This window comes from Podarcis liolepis (genome assembly GCF_965112155.1).
Source record: "Podarcis liolepis genome assembly, chromosome: 15".
NCBI lineage: Eukaryota > Metazoa > Chordata > Lepidosauria > Squamata > Lacertidae > Podarcis > Podarcis liolepis.
This window is the reverse complement of record NC_139566.1, coordinates 1,812,824-1,828,817: the sequence shown is the minus strand read 5'-3', so window position 1 is coordinate 1,828,817 and position 15,994 is coordinate 1,812,824. Positions and strand designations below refer to the sequence as shown.

Here is a 15,994-nt window from a genome sequence, read left to right as displayed (position 1 = left end):
ATAAATAAGATGATCAGAAATTAGCTTAAAATTTTGCTCTGCTTTTATTAGACCATGATGTTTTGAGACACAGCCACAAAACAGCAATCAGCATCCTTGATCAAAAACAGTGTGAGGCTGATCAGAGATAAGGGCTCCTTCTAAGAATTTAGTGGCTCCACTCTGAGCACCCTTTTCCCTCTTCTTTTAGTTACGGGGTATAGCTTAAAAAATAAAATAAAATGGTTACTAAAGAAGAAAACTGTAAGCAAAAATTGGGCTGTTGCTTTTTTAAAGCGAATGCCTTCAGATCATTATAGGAGGCTGCTGTTTTGCTGTTTTGCATGGGGTTCTGTCAAGAATATTACCCGCTGTTCGGTCTTGAAACTTCTCTCTCATTCTGGATAGTCCTCAACAGAACTCCACAAAGCTCTTATATGTAGATTTATTGAGGATAATCAAAGCACATGTAGAAATATTCCTCACATTCCAATAGGCTGTTCTTTGGCTCTGAATGAAGATGGTTAGAAGTATTTTATGAAGTTCTCTATGGAGTTCTGTAAGAACAAATGAGTTTGCGTATGCAAGAACTAGACTGAAACTAGATTGCAAATGGGGAAGGGAGGTTTCTTCCCCTCTGGTCAGAGCCAATAGAAACTAGAATATATCCCAACCTGCCTCGATGTCTAAAGAGGGGGGAAAGGCAGTATCTTTTCTTAAAGGGCAGCATTGTTATTCCTTGTACCTAATGCTAATACACAGATTTGCTAATACTAAATAACTGACCCTGGTGGGGACAGAACACCCATCAAATCCTAGCCTACTTTCAAGATATATAGAATATCTACTGTACATGAAGGCAGATAGTTTGATGTATTATACATAGGAATTTGCACTTGAGCACTCTGTCATGGAAGACTATTCAATATTGATCCAGCAAAGTATTGGAAGACACAAGATCTACCCACTCTGGAAGAATGGCAGATGAAGGTGATAGACTATATGGGACTGGCAGAAATGACTGGCAGAATCCGAGACCAGGGAAAAGAAACGGCGGAAGAAGATTGGAAGAAATTTAAAATTTAGCTTAAGAAACATTGTAAAAGTAATGAGTGCTAGAATGATGTGGTGTGAGAAATTAAACGGAGTACAGCTGTAAAGATTAGTTAAAAGAAAAGAAAGGTTGACAATTAGATAAAATTAAGGGTGAGGATTTGCTGAACTAAATATTTGAAATGGGAATGCAGATAGGGGAGGTACGAAGAGGTCGGTGAAGTAAGTTTTAAGAAAATAAGGTTTTGAAATTATACTTGTTCTTTTTTGTTTGTGTTTGTGTGTATTGTTTTGTCTGATATAATGTGTAAAATCTTAATAAATATTTTATTTTTAAAAAAATCAATATTGATCCAGAATATTCCAGCATATAGTTAGCAGATTGAAAACTTAAACACATTGCAGGATTCCCAAAAAATAGACAAGACAACACACACACACACACACACATTTTTATTAATTTTTTAAAGTATCATTTCCAACAGTCATTTAACATACATTCTTATCTTATACAATATTTTAGACTTCCGTCAACTACCTCTGAAGATTTTCCATTCTTTATCACTTAATCTGCATTTATTAATTTCTCTATTACTTTTAATTGTCCTTAACTAATATTCTTGTCATAGTCTTCCTTGCAATATTTCGCATAATCCTCCTTACAAAACTTCTCGCAGTCCTACTAGTGGAATCTGTTTATTACAATTGCTTTTCAGGTAGTTCAAATATTTACTCCAGTCCTCTGAGAATCTCTGGTCCTCCAGGTTTCGAATCCTTACTTTCAGTTTATTTAATTCTGCATAGTCCATTAATTTGATTTGCCACTCTTCTTTCGTCGGTAATTCTTCTTGTTTCCATTTTTGTGCCAATAATATTCTTGCTGCCATTGTTGCATATAAAAACAATTTACATTCTCGTCTATTAATATCATCCCCTACAATGTCAAGTAAAAATGCTACTGTTTTTTTAAATAAATGTATATTTCAACATCTTTTTCATCTCACTATATCATTTCCCAGATGTTTTTTACTTTCTTACATTCCCATCACATGTGGTAAAAAGATCCTTCTTTTTCTTTACATTTCCAAATGCCGGAAACAATTAATATTTCACCCAGCAGAGCTTTACTGCTACTGAAGGCAAATGAGCAGAATGGTCACAAATTCATATACGTTCAGAATTGGCACTGTCCATAAGAAATCCAGTTGCAGCAGACTTAACTTAAACATACAATAACTTATAGTAAGTCTAAACCTTAACACTATATGCAGAATACCACATCAGAAAGAAAGAAAGAAAGAAAGAAAGAAAGAAAGAAAGAAAGAAAGAAAGAAAGAAAGAAAGAAAAGAAGTGAAACCCAGGCTCTGTCTGGCCTTATTACTATAATCAGCATGACCTTGACAGAAAGAGATAAAAAAACCAGTTTAAGGGATCTGTGCTCAGCTTCTCTGAAGAAATAACCTAAACATCATGAACCTTCTGCTTGCTTCTTTCACACAGAGAAGCTTCCAGAACCCTCTTAATTAATTAGAACAGGAAAGATCTCTACTCATCAGATCAATACTTTTGGTACTATGAAATCAAACTGATACACTCTCCCCTCCTGCAGGTTGCAGCAACTTGTATTCTGAAGCATTATTACCTTTGACCACGGAGGCAGAGCATAGCCATCCTGGCTAGTAGCCAACCACTCCTCTCAGATGATTTGTTTCATAGAATCATAGAACTGAAGAGTAGGAAGGGATCTTGAGGGTCATCTGGTCCAACCCCCTGCAATGGTCAAAAAAAAAAAAAAAATCCTTCCAGTAGCACCTTAAAGACCAACTAAGTTAGTTCTTGGTATGAGCTTTCGTGTGCATGCACACTTCTTCAGATACACTGAAACAGAAGTTGCCAGATCCTTCTACCGGTATATAGTGAGAAGGTGGGGAGGGGTATTACTCAGAAGGGTGGTGGGAATCACAAAACAGAGAAACCAGTAGGAGAACACTTCAATCTCCCAGGACATTCTATACAAGATCTCAAAGTAGCTGTTTTACTACAAATAAATTTCAGAAATAGACTGGAAAGAGAAGCTGCTGAATTGCAACTCATTACCAAACTCAAAACCATGGAGAGACCTGGTCTGAACAAAGACATTGGATTCTTATCTCATTATACATGACTAAGCCATTTCTCACCTTCTCACCCCTTGCCTTTTCCTGCAAGACCTACTACAGTCGTTAAGAGTCGTCAACAGGCTCATCTCAGCCATCCGCCAATCTCCCATTCCCACCACCCTTCTGAGTAATACCCCTCCCCACCTTCTCACTATATAGAAGGATCTGGCAACTTCTGTTTCAGTGTATCTGAAGAAGTGTGCATGCACACGAAAGCTCATACCAAGAACTAACTTAGTTGGTCTTTAAGGTGCTACTGGAGGGAATTTTTTTATTTTGACTATGGCAGACCAACACGGCTACCTATCTGTAACTGGACCCCTGCAATGGTGTTTCAAAGTGATAGATAAATGAACTCTGTTCCGGAGCGTTCTGGCTGGAAAAAAAGAAAGAAAGCACTGACTATTCCTAGTAGTACTAGCAAATGTTAAAAAATAATGCCATAGTATTATGTTACTTCTAAGCATCTTATCCAGCCCTCCAGCCTTCCTTACTGTGCATGCTCATCTCAGCTGGTCATCACCATCTTTGGGGGGGTCTCCTCTGAGGAAGGGTGCAGGAGAGCTCTCTTGAGCTTGCATCGCAGAAGCAGCATCTACAGAGCAGAACATGAGACCTGCTGTTCATCTCACGGCACTGGCCAACCTCTGTCTCCCAATAATAATAATAATAATAATAATAATAATAATAATAATAATAATAATAATAATTTATTATTTATACCCCACCCACTTTGGGAGGCTTCCAACAAAATATTAAAATACAATAGTCCATCAAACATTAAAAGCTTCCCTAAACAGGGCTGCCTTCAGATGTCTTCTAAAAGTCAGATAGTTGTTTATTTCTTTGACATCTAATGGGAGGGTGTTCCACAGGGCGGGTGCCACTACCGAGAAGGCCCTCTGCCTGGTTCCCTGTAACTTAGCTTCTCACAGTGAGGGGAGCGCCAGAAGGCCCTCGGATCTGGACGTCAGTGTCTGGGCTGAACGATGGGGGTCTACTTCAAGTCTACTGGGCCAAGGCCATTCAGGGCTTTCAAGGTCAGCACCAACACTTTGAATTCTGCTCGGAAACATACTCTCAAGTGGAGCAAGGGAGAGGCAGGCACAAATTTGGCAGTTAGCCTCAATCCCAGGTAATTAAGGGGATTAACAGAGATGGTTCTACCTTTCTTCTTTCCCAACATTTTCTTCTTCCATATCATTATCAAACATTCAGAAGCTCCAACAGCACAGACAAGAAGCGGCAGGAACCCCCAGTACTTTTGTTGTCCACCTGCAACAAGCAATAAGAGGTTCTGGGAATGCACTGCAATAACAGCCACCAAAGGGACCTCCCCTATGTGACTAAGAGAAGCAGAACAAATACTTGTATTTGCACAAATTGAATGAGCCATTGAAACTATTGCTCCCCTCAATTTTCAAAACCTTGAAACCCAAAAAGTATTTGCTGGTGAATGTCAATGCGTGCGCCATCAAATCTAGTGTGCACCTTAATTTTTGTGACGTAATTTGGCAAAAAAGACATGTGCATTAAAAAGATGTCCGTTTCTCCGCAGACAGTTTTTCTGAGTCATGTGGCCAGCAGGACTAAGCTGCTTCTGGCGAAACCAGAGCAGTGCACGGAAACAACGTTTACCTTCCCATCAGAGTGGTACCTATTTATCTACTTGCACTTTGATGTGCTTTCAAACTGTTAGGTTGGCAGGAGCAGGGACCGAGCAATGGGAGCTCACCCCGTCACCGGGATTTGAACTACCGACCTTCTGATTGGCAAGCCCACGACTCAGTGGTTTACATCACAGTGCCACCCGCATGCCTGAGATGTGCATTACATGTGAGTAAATACAGTAAGAAAGAAGAAGGTCTTGTTCCATTATTGTTGCCCTAAGTTGGCTCTCCTGGATTACTTTATATTATTCTTCACTCTTGTTATTATTTCTATTATTTATTTACCAAATAAACCAAAGACTGCCAAAGTGGCAGACAATAAAATAAGATAAGATATTTCTTTCTTCTTCTTTGGCGATCCCTCATAGCCAAGTAAGATTGTCTTCCATAAACACGGTTTTAACAATGAGTCCGTAAGTGACTGTGGAGGCCGATTCTGGATCCCCACGTCCTTACACATTGGGGACATTGGTTCCTGAGCGAGAGTTGATCACAGTGTGGATCTGCCAAAGGTGCTTTCCTCTTAGCACGTTTCTCCCTTGTGTCCTGAGTTTGAGTGCCTTCAAAGCCCATAACACCTTTGGTAAAGGCTGTTCTCCAATCGGAGCATTTGCAGGCCAGTGTTTCTCAGTTGTTGGTGTTTATAAGATATAATGCACAAAAGATCACATACTCAGGAAAAGAAAGGAGATACAACCATTTCTACCATTGGACTATTCTTACTCCATAAAGTGACAGTGTTCCTTTCCCACATCTTATTTTGAAGATTATTTTTCAATTGTCTGTATATTTATGTGAACACTTTTTTTATGTGGAGAGCTGCATCATGAAGAAGTGAAAATTCTGAAGGATAGGTGTATTTCGGTTATCTTATGGGTTTGGGAAGCAAACCAAATGCATTTGTCCTCAGAGACTCCACTCTAAGCATCACAAAATCTGGGTCCAAACCCATCATTTATAATTGGAGACATAAACTTGCATGGTGCATTTGCTCGCCTTCACTGCAGCAGGAATAGCAAGCAAAGCACCTGAGTCATGCTGGGGATTCTGGGAGTCCCATTGCAGGGAGTAGATGCTCTAAGAATGGCATGGCTCTTCAGATATCATTGCTGATTTCATTTTTGTGGGTCCCAGGGCACAGCCTAGGAATCAAAGAAGAAATCAAAGAAGCAGGATAGCTTAGTTGGTAGAGCACGAGACTCTTAAGCTCAGGAGCAGCAACTCATAGGGTCAAGCATAGTCTGCAAGCAGAGCTGTGTTGGCCCAAACCTGCTAACAAGCTTGCAAGGAAGGAGGAGTGTTTGCTTATACAATCCCTGTCTTGAGGGACTGCCTGAGTATTCACCACTCCAAGCAGAAGCAGTGGGTTATGAAAGGGATGATACATATCTTACCTTCCCCACTTGCACAAATTTTGAGCAAGTCAAATGAGGCACGGTTTCGATCAACAGGATTGCTGACCAGGCAAGTGAATGTGGAGTCAGAAGAGCTTTTTTGCCAGGAGACATGGAGATTCCTTCCATTGTCAGAAAGCCAGTACTTATCCAAACCTCCTACTAAGACCCTGGAGGGATTCCCTCTTTTCCAGGAGATATTGTACTCCTCCTTTACAGGTGCATGACACTGTAAGGACACATTGCAGCCTTCTGGAGTCTTGGATTCTACTTTATGGTGTATCCATGGTCTTGGCACTGGCTCTGTTTTAACAGAAATGAAAGTGATAGGTGTCAGGGATGTGGCTGAATCGAATGCCTAGCAAGAGTCTGACTCTGGAGATGAAGGAATGCCAGTACAGAGGAAGCCACAGCCTGACTCTGGGGACGAGGGGTTGCAGCCACAGACAGAGCAGGAGTGGGTTAGTTCTGCACCACTTCATCAAGAATTCCCAGACTCAGATAGAGCAGCAGACTCAGAGAACTCACAGGCAGAGGGAGGGGAGGAGATAGATAACATTGAGGGGGTTGCTATGCAACCAGGAGACAAGCAACGTTTAGAGGGATCTTCATTTTATAGTGGGGGGGGGGGAGTTCATCTACCTCCTCCCTGAACCAGAAGAGCTGCAAATGTTAAAATGCAACAGAATTACAAGAGAGGAAGAACTGGACTTTGGCACCCTTTGTGTTGCGATGGGGGCGGAGACTCAGAGTGATCAACTCGTAGTAAAGAGCATCAGGCTTGGAGCCATGCTTAGCATGCTAATTGTAAATAAATGTACCATAAAACTGCCAGAAACTCATGAATTCTTATCGGGGCTTCCTTGTCTGCCTGAGATCATTACATTAGAAGTACGTGCCCCACATGCGTCTCGGTAACTGTAGGGCAGGGGTGGGGACCTTTGGGCCCAGAGGCCAAATATGTCCCTCCAAGAATCTCTATCTGTCACTCAGGACTCTCTCCCCGAGTCCTTTCCCAGAGCCATATATCTTTCCCAGATATACTCCTCTCATGGCCTTGATTCACACCCTTCTTGAGTTATTTTGTCTGGCTGAAAAGTATTACTGAATCTTGATGATGCCCCTTGCTTCCTGGATGGAAGATGAGGGCTGCACACATGTGAAGAAACTAGCATATTGTAGAACAGTAACGTTTAGACTCAATGTTCCACACACTTATTTCCTCTGATTTTGTGCCCCACTGGCATGTGGCCCTGGAATGTTGCCTAGGTGAGACTGTGGCCCTCAGGCTGAAAAAGGTTCCCCATCATATTTCATGATCTTCCCATTCTATGCTCAGCTCCACTACAAACTGACAAAGATGGTGAAAACATTACTTGCCATAAACAGTGAGGATGAAGTGGTGTTCTTGGAACTGCGCAGCGTTAAACCAGGTACGAGCTTCATAGAGCCCACCGTGCTCCATTGTCAGGTTCTCGATCCTCAGCGTGGTCTCATTAACCATTGCCAAGTTCTTGATCCTCAATGCAACGGCATCCTCAGTTTCCATCAGTTGTTCATACTGGCTCCTGAAATTTGATTGATCCAGTTTTCCATCCCTGAACTCACCAAGCAGGTATGAATCCCCAGATGTGGGGTGGAAGGCCCATTCAATTTTGACCACTTTTTTGGCTGAGGGTGCATTTAAAGAAAGGAATACCAATCCTCCCAGGATCCCATTCACATGATAGGTCGGATTCTCTGCTGCTTGACTCAAAGTGCCTATTGGGGCAGGGGAGGAGGGGGAAAATGAACAAGAACATGGGTTAGCACCAATCACTCCTCACTCTCATCACCACCATTGTCTGAGCCAGAGGAAGAGCTGAGGAAGCTACAGTAGTAGAGAAATGGGGTGGGGGTGGGGTGGCGGAGTAGGAGCTATTGGTTTCTTTTGTTCTTGTTTTTATTATGCATTTTGTGTTCTTATCTTGTATTTTTATGCTGTGTTTTTTCATAGAATTCTACTCAGTATTGATCGAGAGTAGATTCCAATGCATAGTAAGCAGAGCAACAACTTAAATATGTTGCAGGATTCCCAAAAAATAGACCAGAGGCAATTATTACTTCATCCAGCAGACCTTTACTGTTACAAATGAGCAAAATGGTCACAAATCCAAAACATTCAGGATTGGCACTGTCCATAAGAAATCCAGTTGCAGCAGACTTACCGTATTTTTCACCCTATAGGACGCACTTTTTCCCCTCCAAAAATGAAGGGGAAATGTGTGTGCGTCCTATGGGGCGAATGCAGGCTTTCGCTGAAGCCTGGAGAGTGAGAGGGGTTGGTGCGCACTGACCCCTCTCACTCTCCAGGCTTCAGGAGAGCCCCAGCGCCAGCCCCACAAGGTCGGGGGACAGAGAGAGGCGGAACGCCGCCATCCCGCTGTCTCCCGAAGTGGTTTGAAGGCTGATGGCGGGGAGACCCCGCCGTCAGCCCCGCAAGCTCCGGGGACAGTGGGGAGGCGCAGCGTGTCTCCCCGCTGTCCCCGGACCTGATCTCAAGGCGGGCGGCGGGAAGAAGAGCGCTTCTCCCCGCTGCCTGCCCCACAAGCTCCAGGGACAGCTGGGAGACGCAGCACGTCTTCCTGCTGTCCCCGGACCTGATCTGAAGGTGGGCGATGGGGAGAAGAGCGCTTCTCCCCGCTGCCTGCCCCACAAGCGCCTGGGGGGAAATAATTTTTTCCTTCTTTATTTCCCCCCCCAAAAAAACTTGATGTGTCCTATGGGCCGGTGCGTCCTATGGGGCGAAAAATACGGTAACTTAAACTTACAATAACTTATAATAAGACTAAACCTTAACACTAAGCATACTATGTACAGAACACCACAATAGAAGGAAGGGAGAGAGAAAGAGAAAGTGAAATCCAGACTCCTTCTGGCCTCTTATTATAGTCAGCATGACCTTGACAGAAAGAGACAAGAGAGCTACAGTAGTTCAAACCAGTTGTACTCAGCTTCCCTGAATAACCCAAAAATCCGGAACCTTCTGCTTGCTTCTTTGATGAAGATCAGCTTTCATAACCCACTTGAATTAATTAGAATAGGAAAGATGTCTACACATCAGATCCATACTTTCTGCACTAAAAATGCAAACTGACGGTTTTGCCCTGAGTTCTTCAGATGAAGGGCAGTATACAATGATGATGATGATGATGATGAGGCCCCATGCTGGTATATGCACTCTCAGCAGAAGCCCAAATGTCCTGTTTCCACAGGTCCAGACTGGCAAGAATCCACAGCAAAGGCCACAAGCACACAGTTCAGATAAGGAGGAACAGGAAAATTTAAGAGTAGCCCACAGTCTGGTTGAAGTGAAGCAATTGAGGCAAAGGCACAGACAAGTTGTACTGCAAGATCTGGCCACACCGAGGCAGTCGTTCAGGCAAGAACATACGCAAAGGCACGGCTAAGAGGCATGGCCACAGGGAGGCAGTGCAGGAAAAGATCAGGGTTAGAAGGGAAGCGTCTTTTCAGCAGCGCTCTCTGCCTCCTCTTGAGGATTTTAAGGCAGAGTTGCCAGAACTCCCAAAGAGGCAAAGCTGAGGTCCTCCTCATAAATAGCCCTTTACTCAAAAGGAACCCTGCTCTGGAGCCAAGCACTCCTAGGCATGCAGAAGTGGGGGACGGGACACCTTTTTTATTATTCCCTCCCAGGACTGTCCCACCTCTCTGGAGGCTGAGTCAGATTAGTCCCTTCTACTGATTGTGATGATCTTATTCTGCCTCTTAAGATCCCATAACTCCCAGAGGCTTAGGGGCTGTTCTGCCTCCTCTTCCTCGTTTCTTCTTTGACAGTCCTGCTTGAACATTGTTCTCAGATATTCCTGAGTGCTAGAAATTTCTGGGGGCTCCAGATCATCCACATCCAAATGCTTCTCAGAACAAGGGTTGTTATGCTGAGCTCGTATTTCACACAATTTGTATACGGTGTCTGTTTGATAATGTGTGGTTTGCTATGCCTAATAAAGGATTATGTTTAAAAAGGGTTGTCTAGTATCCACAGGACACCAAATACAGCGGTACCTCGGGTTAAGTACTTAATTCTTTCCAGAGGTCCATTCTTAACCTGAAACTGTTCTTAACCTGAAGCACCACTTTAGCTAATGGGGCCTCCTGCCGCTGCCGAAGCACGATTTCTGTTCTTATCCTGAAGCAAAGTTCTTAACCTGAAACACTATTTCTGGGTTAGCAGAGTCTGCAACCTGAAGCGTATGTAACCCGAGGTACCACTGTACTGAGTCAAACTCATAGGTCCATCTAGCTCAACAATGTCTATTTACCTCCAAAAATTAATTTTTCTACAATCCCACCACATATGATAAAAAGATCCCTTCTTTTTCCTTACATTTCCAACATACATTTGAGCCGGTTTTATACATTCTTGCTATCTATACTGGTGTTATGTACCATCGATACATCATTTTCATATAGTTTTCTTTCAGTAAAGAACAATCTGTAAAATTTAAATCATTTTTCCACAGTCTTTCCCAATCTTCAAACAGTATATTATGACCTATCTCTGATGCCCAAGATACCGCAATGTTTCAACTCACCCAGGTCAGGAACAGGAACAATCTGCAGGCTTCGAGGGAGCAGGCTGGTGAACGCTGGAGATCCAACCCCTTTTTAAACGGCGCCTAATTGTAGGAGTGGAAGGCGAATTCCTCCTCGCATGACGGCCTGACTCATCTGCAGCACAGCCTTGTCTGCTTCACTGTCTCCTCCAAAGGTGTAACAGAGGAATCTCAGCTAAAGAATCCCTGGCAGATGGCCATCCAACCTCTGCTTAAAAATCTTGAATGAAGCAGAGTCCACAACTTTCCAGAGGAATGGCTCTTGAATGGCTCTTACTGTCAGAGTTCTTCCTAATGTTTAGTTGGTACAAACTGGCTTGTAATTTGAAGCCTACATCGAAAGGCAATGTATCCTTGTCCACAGCTCCCTTTTTAACTTGTACAAATGACCACAATCAGAGGAATGTTCAGTAGCGATTAAGTGTCACAACACACTCTAAAAGTTGTTCCCAACAATGCGAGGAAGGGGATGTAGGATCTCTTCAAGAACATAGTTTTGGGCTTCTCAATATTCTCTGGTTGGCCTCTGTTATTTTCTCCAACTTATGGAGAACCTACAAAGGACTCCACAAGGGCTCTTGTGTTCCTCATGAGGGAATAAGGGCAGATTTTTGTTTATTACAGGGGGGAAGGGTTAAGGCGCAGAGAGGGTTTTATCAGTGAGCCATGCTTAGCAATTCCATGCAAATTAGCAACAGGGAACCAGTAACGAACTTTATCATTGTCAATTATTTACCCCTTCGGAACAAAACAGACTTAAAACGTTTCTGTGGCTTGAGAGGCTTGAAAGCTGTACAAGTCCTGAAGGACTTACCAAAGGAAGAGTAGATTAACAGCTTGAATACGAGAAGGATCTTGAGGCTTCTGCAAGTGTCTTCATTAACTTTTCTGTCTGATTGTGGAAGGAGACTCAGGTATGGCTGCTGGTGAGACAAAAGCAGAGTTGATCTTCTCAGCTTGCAGACTGATATTTGGCCTCTGACATCCCGACAACAACACAAAGCAGACATTGGTAATGTCAACAATAAGCAGCTACAATTATCTTCAGTTCTCTCTGAGAGGGATTCTTGCCCTTTCCTCTCTTCTTGCATGTTTCTGTGTGCTCTGGCTTCTGTCACAGTGTTTCTGTTGCGTCAGTGGTGGTTTAGTCCTTCTGGCCACATGACCTGGAAAAATGTCTGTGGACAAACGCCAGGTTCTTCGGCCAATAAAGCGAGATGAATGCCGCAACCCCATAGTCGCCTTTGACTGGACTTAACCATCCAGGGGTCCTTTACCTTTACCTTTTTTTAACCTTCAGTTCTCTCTAAGAGTGATTCTTACCCTGCCGTAACCATGTTTAAAATGTTGGCACCACATTTATAAGCTGGCCAGAAACACACCCACACACTCCGTGAGGGATAGGATACCCCTTGCCAGGCTCAAATTTATCAGTGCTATTTTTACTCTCTGCCTGTGACATTTTAAAATAAAAAAAATCCTTCCTGTAGCACTTTAAAGACCAACTAAGTCTGTTCAGACCTGGTCTGAACAGAGACATTGGATTCTTATCCCATTATACATGACTTAGCCATTTTTCACCTTCTCGCCCCTTGCCTTTTCCTGTAAGACCTATTACAGTCGTTAAGAGTCATCAACAGGCTCATCTCAGCTATCTGCCAATCTCCCATTCCCACCACCCTTCGGAGTAATACCCCTCCCCACCTTCTCACTATATAGAAGGATCTGGCAACTTCTGTTTCAGTGTATCTGAAGAAGTGTGCATGCACATGAAAGCTTATACCAAGAACTAACTTAGTTGGTCTTTAAGGTGCTACTGGAAGGAATTTTTTTATTTTGACTATGGCAGACCAACACGGCTACCTATCTGTCACTGTGACATTTTAGTTATTTTTAGTGCTGTTTCTTGGAAGGGAGGTGGGAGGAGCTCATTTGGAGCAATGTCGTTATGAGGGACTGGCTGGATTTCTTTGTCTCTCACCTTGATGTTTGATTAAACTCATTTTTATTTAAATTTATTGAATAAACTCACTTTATTTAAAGACACTCTATGTTTTTCCTTGCTTCATGCTCCCACAGGGTGGGGGTTGGGGAATAGAATTCCCTGGACCTGACACAGACAGAAGACCATCCATACCTGCCTCTCCTTTTGTCAGGTGTCAATGACTTACATGTGACCTATGAACTTATCTGTCACTCTATCTGATGTTCTTCCTTTTAATGATGTATTTCTGGTGTATGACTGACGCTCCTGTTGGGCAGACCACGTGGAGATAGTATAACATTCTGATTTTCCTTTGTTCTGGATTCTCCTCCCTCCTGTGTCCTGAGTGGGGACCCTGTTGCAATACTTTCCCATTTTCAAATACTGTAATAAAGATCAGTCTTACTAGACGCTTCGCTCTTGTACTCTGGCTGGCCTCCGTTTCTTTCCCTCCAACTGACAGAGACCTTTCAAAGGACTTTACAGGCCTTTGGAAACCTCATATGGGAGCTAGAGGATTTTCTTAAAACAGACTAACCACAAAACAGTATTTAATAAAGGAGACATGCTTCAGTTATTTTATTAAAATCAACAAACCTTTTCTCTGACATGTTTATTGTTTACTTCTTCAATGACTACCAGTCTTTAACAGCAACGGCGGTTCAAATCCCTGCGACGGAGTGAACTCCCGTTGCTCTGTCCCAGCTCCTGTCAATCTAGCAGTTCAAAAGCACGTCAAAGTGCAAGTAGATAAATAGGTACCGCTCCGGCGGGAAGGTAATCGGCGTTTCCATGCGCTGCTCTGGTTTGCCAGAAGTGGCTTAGTCCTGCTGGCCACATGACCCGGAAGCTGTATGCTGGCTCCCTCGGCCAGTAAAGCGAGATGAGTGCCGCAACCCCAGAGTCAGCCACGACTGGTTCTTTACCTGTGAAATGCAGCTTCCCTTTGTAATTTGGGTTTTTGTGAGGCACTTCTCCAATCACTACACGTGTACAAAAATGTATGTATTAGGAGAAACTGTGTGTAAGAAACCATACACTAGTGAAAATGGCACGCCAAAGGGAGGCCATGGAGGCAGCAGCCCCTCTCCCACTGTCTGACCTTCTAGCATATGGAGGTTCCACATAGGTAAAAATATAATCTAATATAATTGTATTAATTAACATTATTTTTATATATATATTAGTGGCCATGTGATAATTTTAGCTTATAAATATTATTGTTTAATGTCTTAACTTGTATATTAAGGTACTTTGATAGCTCTGTTTAGAGTAGGTAATGTCTTGATACTATAAATGTTTTAAGTTTTTTGTATCAATCTAGTATATTTTCTTTTAATTGTTGAATGATTCTGTGTACATTGCAGCAGCCTTTGGCTATGTGCAATAAAACTGTCTGTCTGTCTGACTGACTGACTGAATGACACATAGCTAAAAGTAAAATAAAAAACAAAAAACAAACCCTGGATGGTAAAGTCCAGTCAAAGGTGATTATGGGGTTTTGGCACTCATCTCACATTCAGGCACTCATCTCACATTCAGAGCTGGCGTTTGTCCACAGAGAGCTTTTCGGGTCATGTGGGCAGCAGGACTAAACTGCTTCTGGTGCAACAGGACACCGTCATGGAAACCAGAACGCATGGATATGTCATTCATTTTCCACATACCCATTGCCATCAGTCATTGACAACAGCCCTCTTAGCTCAGTGTCCAGTGTGGAGGAATCAGTTGTGTTGCCCTAAATCCAGCCATGCCCCCAACCCACCAGTTGCAGGAAGGAGGGAGTGGAGGGCTGGACAAGAGTGGCAAAGAGCTAATGGTGCTGCTGCTGGTGGTAAATTGGGGGGGGGGGGTGTTTGTGCTCCTCATTGTCTCCAGTGTGCGCAGGTCGAGGGTGTGACTGGGGGCTTGAGAAGCAGGGTCAGTGTAGTGGGGAGGTGCAGCAGAGGTCTGGGGTAATAATAATAATAATAATAATAATAATAATAATAATAATAATAATTTATAATTTGTACCCCGCCCATCTGGTTGGGTTTCCCCAGCCACTCTGGGCGGCTTCCAACAAAGACCAAAAATACACAAAAATGTCACACATTAAAAATTTCCCTGAACAGGGCTGACTTCAGATGTCTTCTGAATGTCAGATAGTTGTTTATTTCTTTGACATCTAATGGGAGGGTGTTCCACAGGACGGGCGCCACTACCGAGAAGGCCCTCTGCCTGGTTCCCTGTAGCTTTGCTTCTCGCAATGAGGGAACCACCAGAAGGCCCTCAGCACTGGACCTCAGTGTCTGGGCAGAACGATGGCGGTGGAGACGTTCCTTCAGGTATTCTGGGCTGAGGCTGTTTAGGGCTTTAAAGGTCAACACCAACGCTTTGAATTGTGCTCAGAAACATACTGGGACCCAATGTAGGTCTTTCAGGACCAGTGTTATATGATCTTGGCGGCCACTCTCAGTCACCAGTCTAGCTGCCACATTCTAGGTTAGTTGTAGTTTCTGGGACACCTTCAAAGGTAGTCACATGTAGAAGGCATTGCAGTAGTCCAAGCGGGAGATAACCAAAGCATGTACCACTCTGGTGAGACAGTCTGTGGGCAAGTAAGCTCTCAGCCTGCGTACCAGATGGAGCTGATAGACAGCTGCCCCAGACACAGAATTGACCTGCGCCTCCATGGAGAGCTGTGAGCCCAAAATGACTCCCAGGCTGCACACCTAGTTCTTCAGGGGCACAGTTACCCCATTCAGGACCAGGGAGTCCCTCACACCTGCCTGCCCCTGCCCTGCCCCCCCCCAAAAGCAGTTCTTCTGTTTTGTTAGGATTCAACCTCAATCTATTAGCCACCATCCATCTTACAACCACGTCCAGCACTCAAACAGGACGTTCACCACCTTCACTGGTGTGTGGCCCACAGGTTCTGTGTTGAAGTTCTCTTGAAGCCCACTTGGTCTGAGAGGGTGGACTGCCATGGGCTAATTTCTAGTTCTGGGTAGGGCTGTTTTTCTCATGCAGCTTGTGCTTTTCCCATCCCCAGTGCTGAAACAACAACCTGCTGCCTCTTTAATTTGACCCAAGGAATTGCATGGCCTGTGTGCGTGACGACTTTGGGCAGACCGAAATAAAAATATACAAAACCTCATG

At 43.5% G+C, this 15,994-nt stretch overlaps 2 protein-coding genes across 7 annotated transcripts in view; one reads left to right on the top strand and one right to left on the bottom strand.

Annotated features, from left to right (window-relative positions):
* The window catches only part of LOC310694273 (uncharacterized protein), an 82,566-nt gene that overhangs the window by 864 nt on the left and 65,708 nt on the right, over positions 1-15,994 (top strand). The window lies entirely within an intron of this gene.
* Positions 21-12,039, bottom strand: LOC310694238 (SLAM family member 9-like). 6 transcript variants are annotated; one of them, XR_014519571.1, is made up of 8 exons: positions 11,684-12,032; positions 7,637-8,017; positions 6,257-6,559; positions 4,360-4,467; positions 3,687-3,787; positions 3,524-3,568; positions 2,676-2,813; positions 21-203 (listed from the first exon to the last, which is right to left on the bottom strand). XR_014519571.1 is itself a non-coding variant. In XM_083477284.1 (6 exons), the coding sequence occupies exons 1-5, from the start codon at positions 11,958-11,960 to the stop codon at positions 3,696-3,698; spliced, it is 1,161 nt and encodes a 386-aa protein (XP_083333410.1). In that variant the 5' UTR covers positions 11,961-12,032; the 3' UTR covers positions 3,546-3,564; positions 3,687-3,695. The 6 variants fall into 6 exon arrangements, 2 of the variants coding, with proteins under 2 accessions (XP_083333411.1, XP_083333410.1); XR_014519572.1 differs by lacking the exon at positions 21-203 and adding an exon at positions 212-487; XR_014519573.1 differs by lacking the exon at positions 21-203 and adding an exon at positions 1,381-1,912.

Excerpts from the sequence above, each read along its gene's own strand:
- LOC310694238 (XM_083477285.1), bottom strand. The coding sequence starts at position 11,960 with ATGCAAGAAGAGAGGAAAGGGCAAGAATCCCTCTCAGAGAGAACTGAA. Across the intron at positions 4,468-6,256 it reads AATTTGTGCAAGTGGGGAAG|GTGGACAACAAAAGTACTGG; the intron begins GTAAGATATGTA and ends TGCTTGTTGCAG. Across the intron at positions 3,788-4,359 it reads AATGTTGGGAAAGAAGAAAG|ATGCTGCTTCTGCGATGCAA; the intron begins GTAGAACCATCT and ends TCTGCTCTGTAG.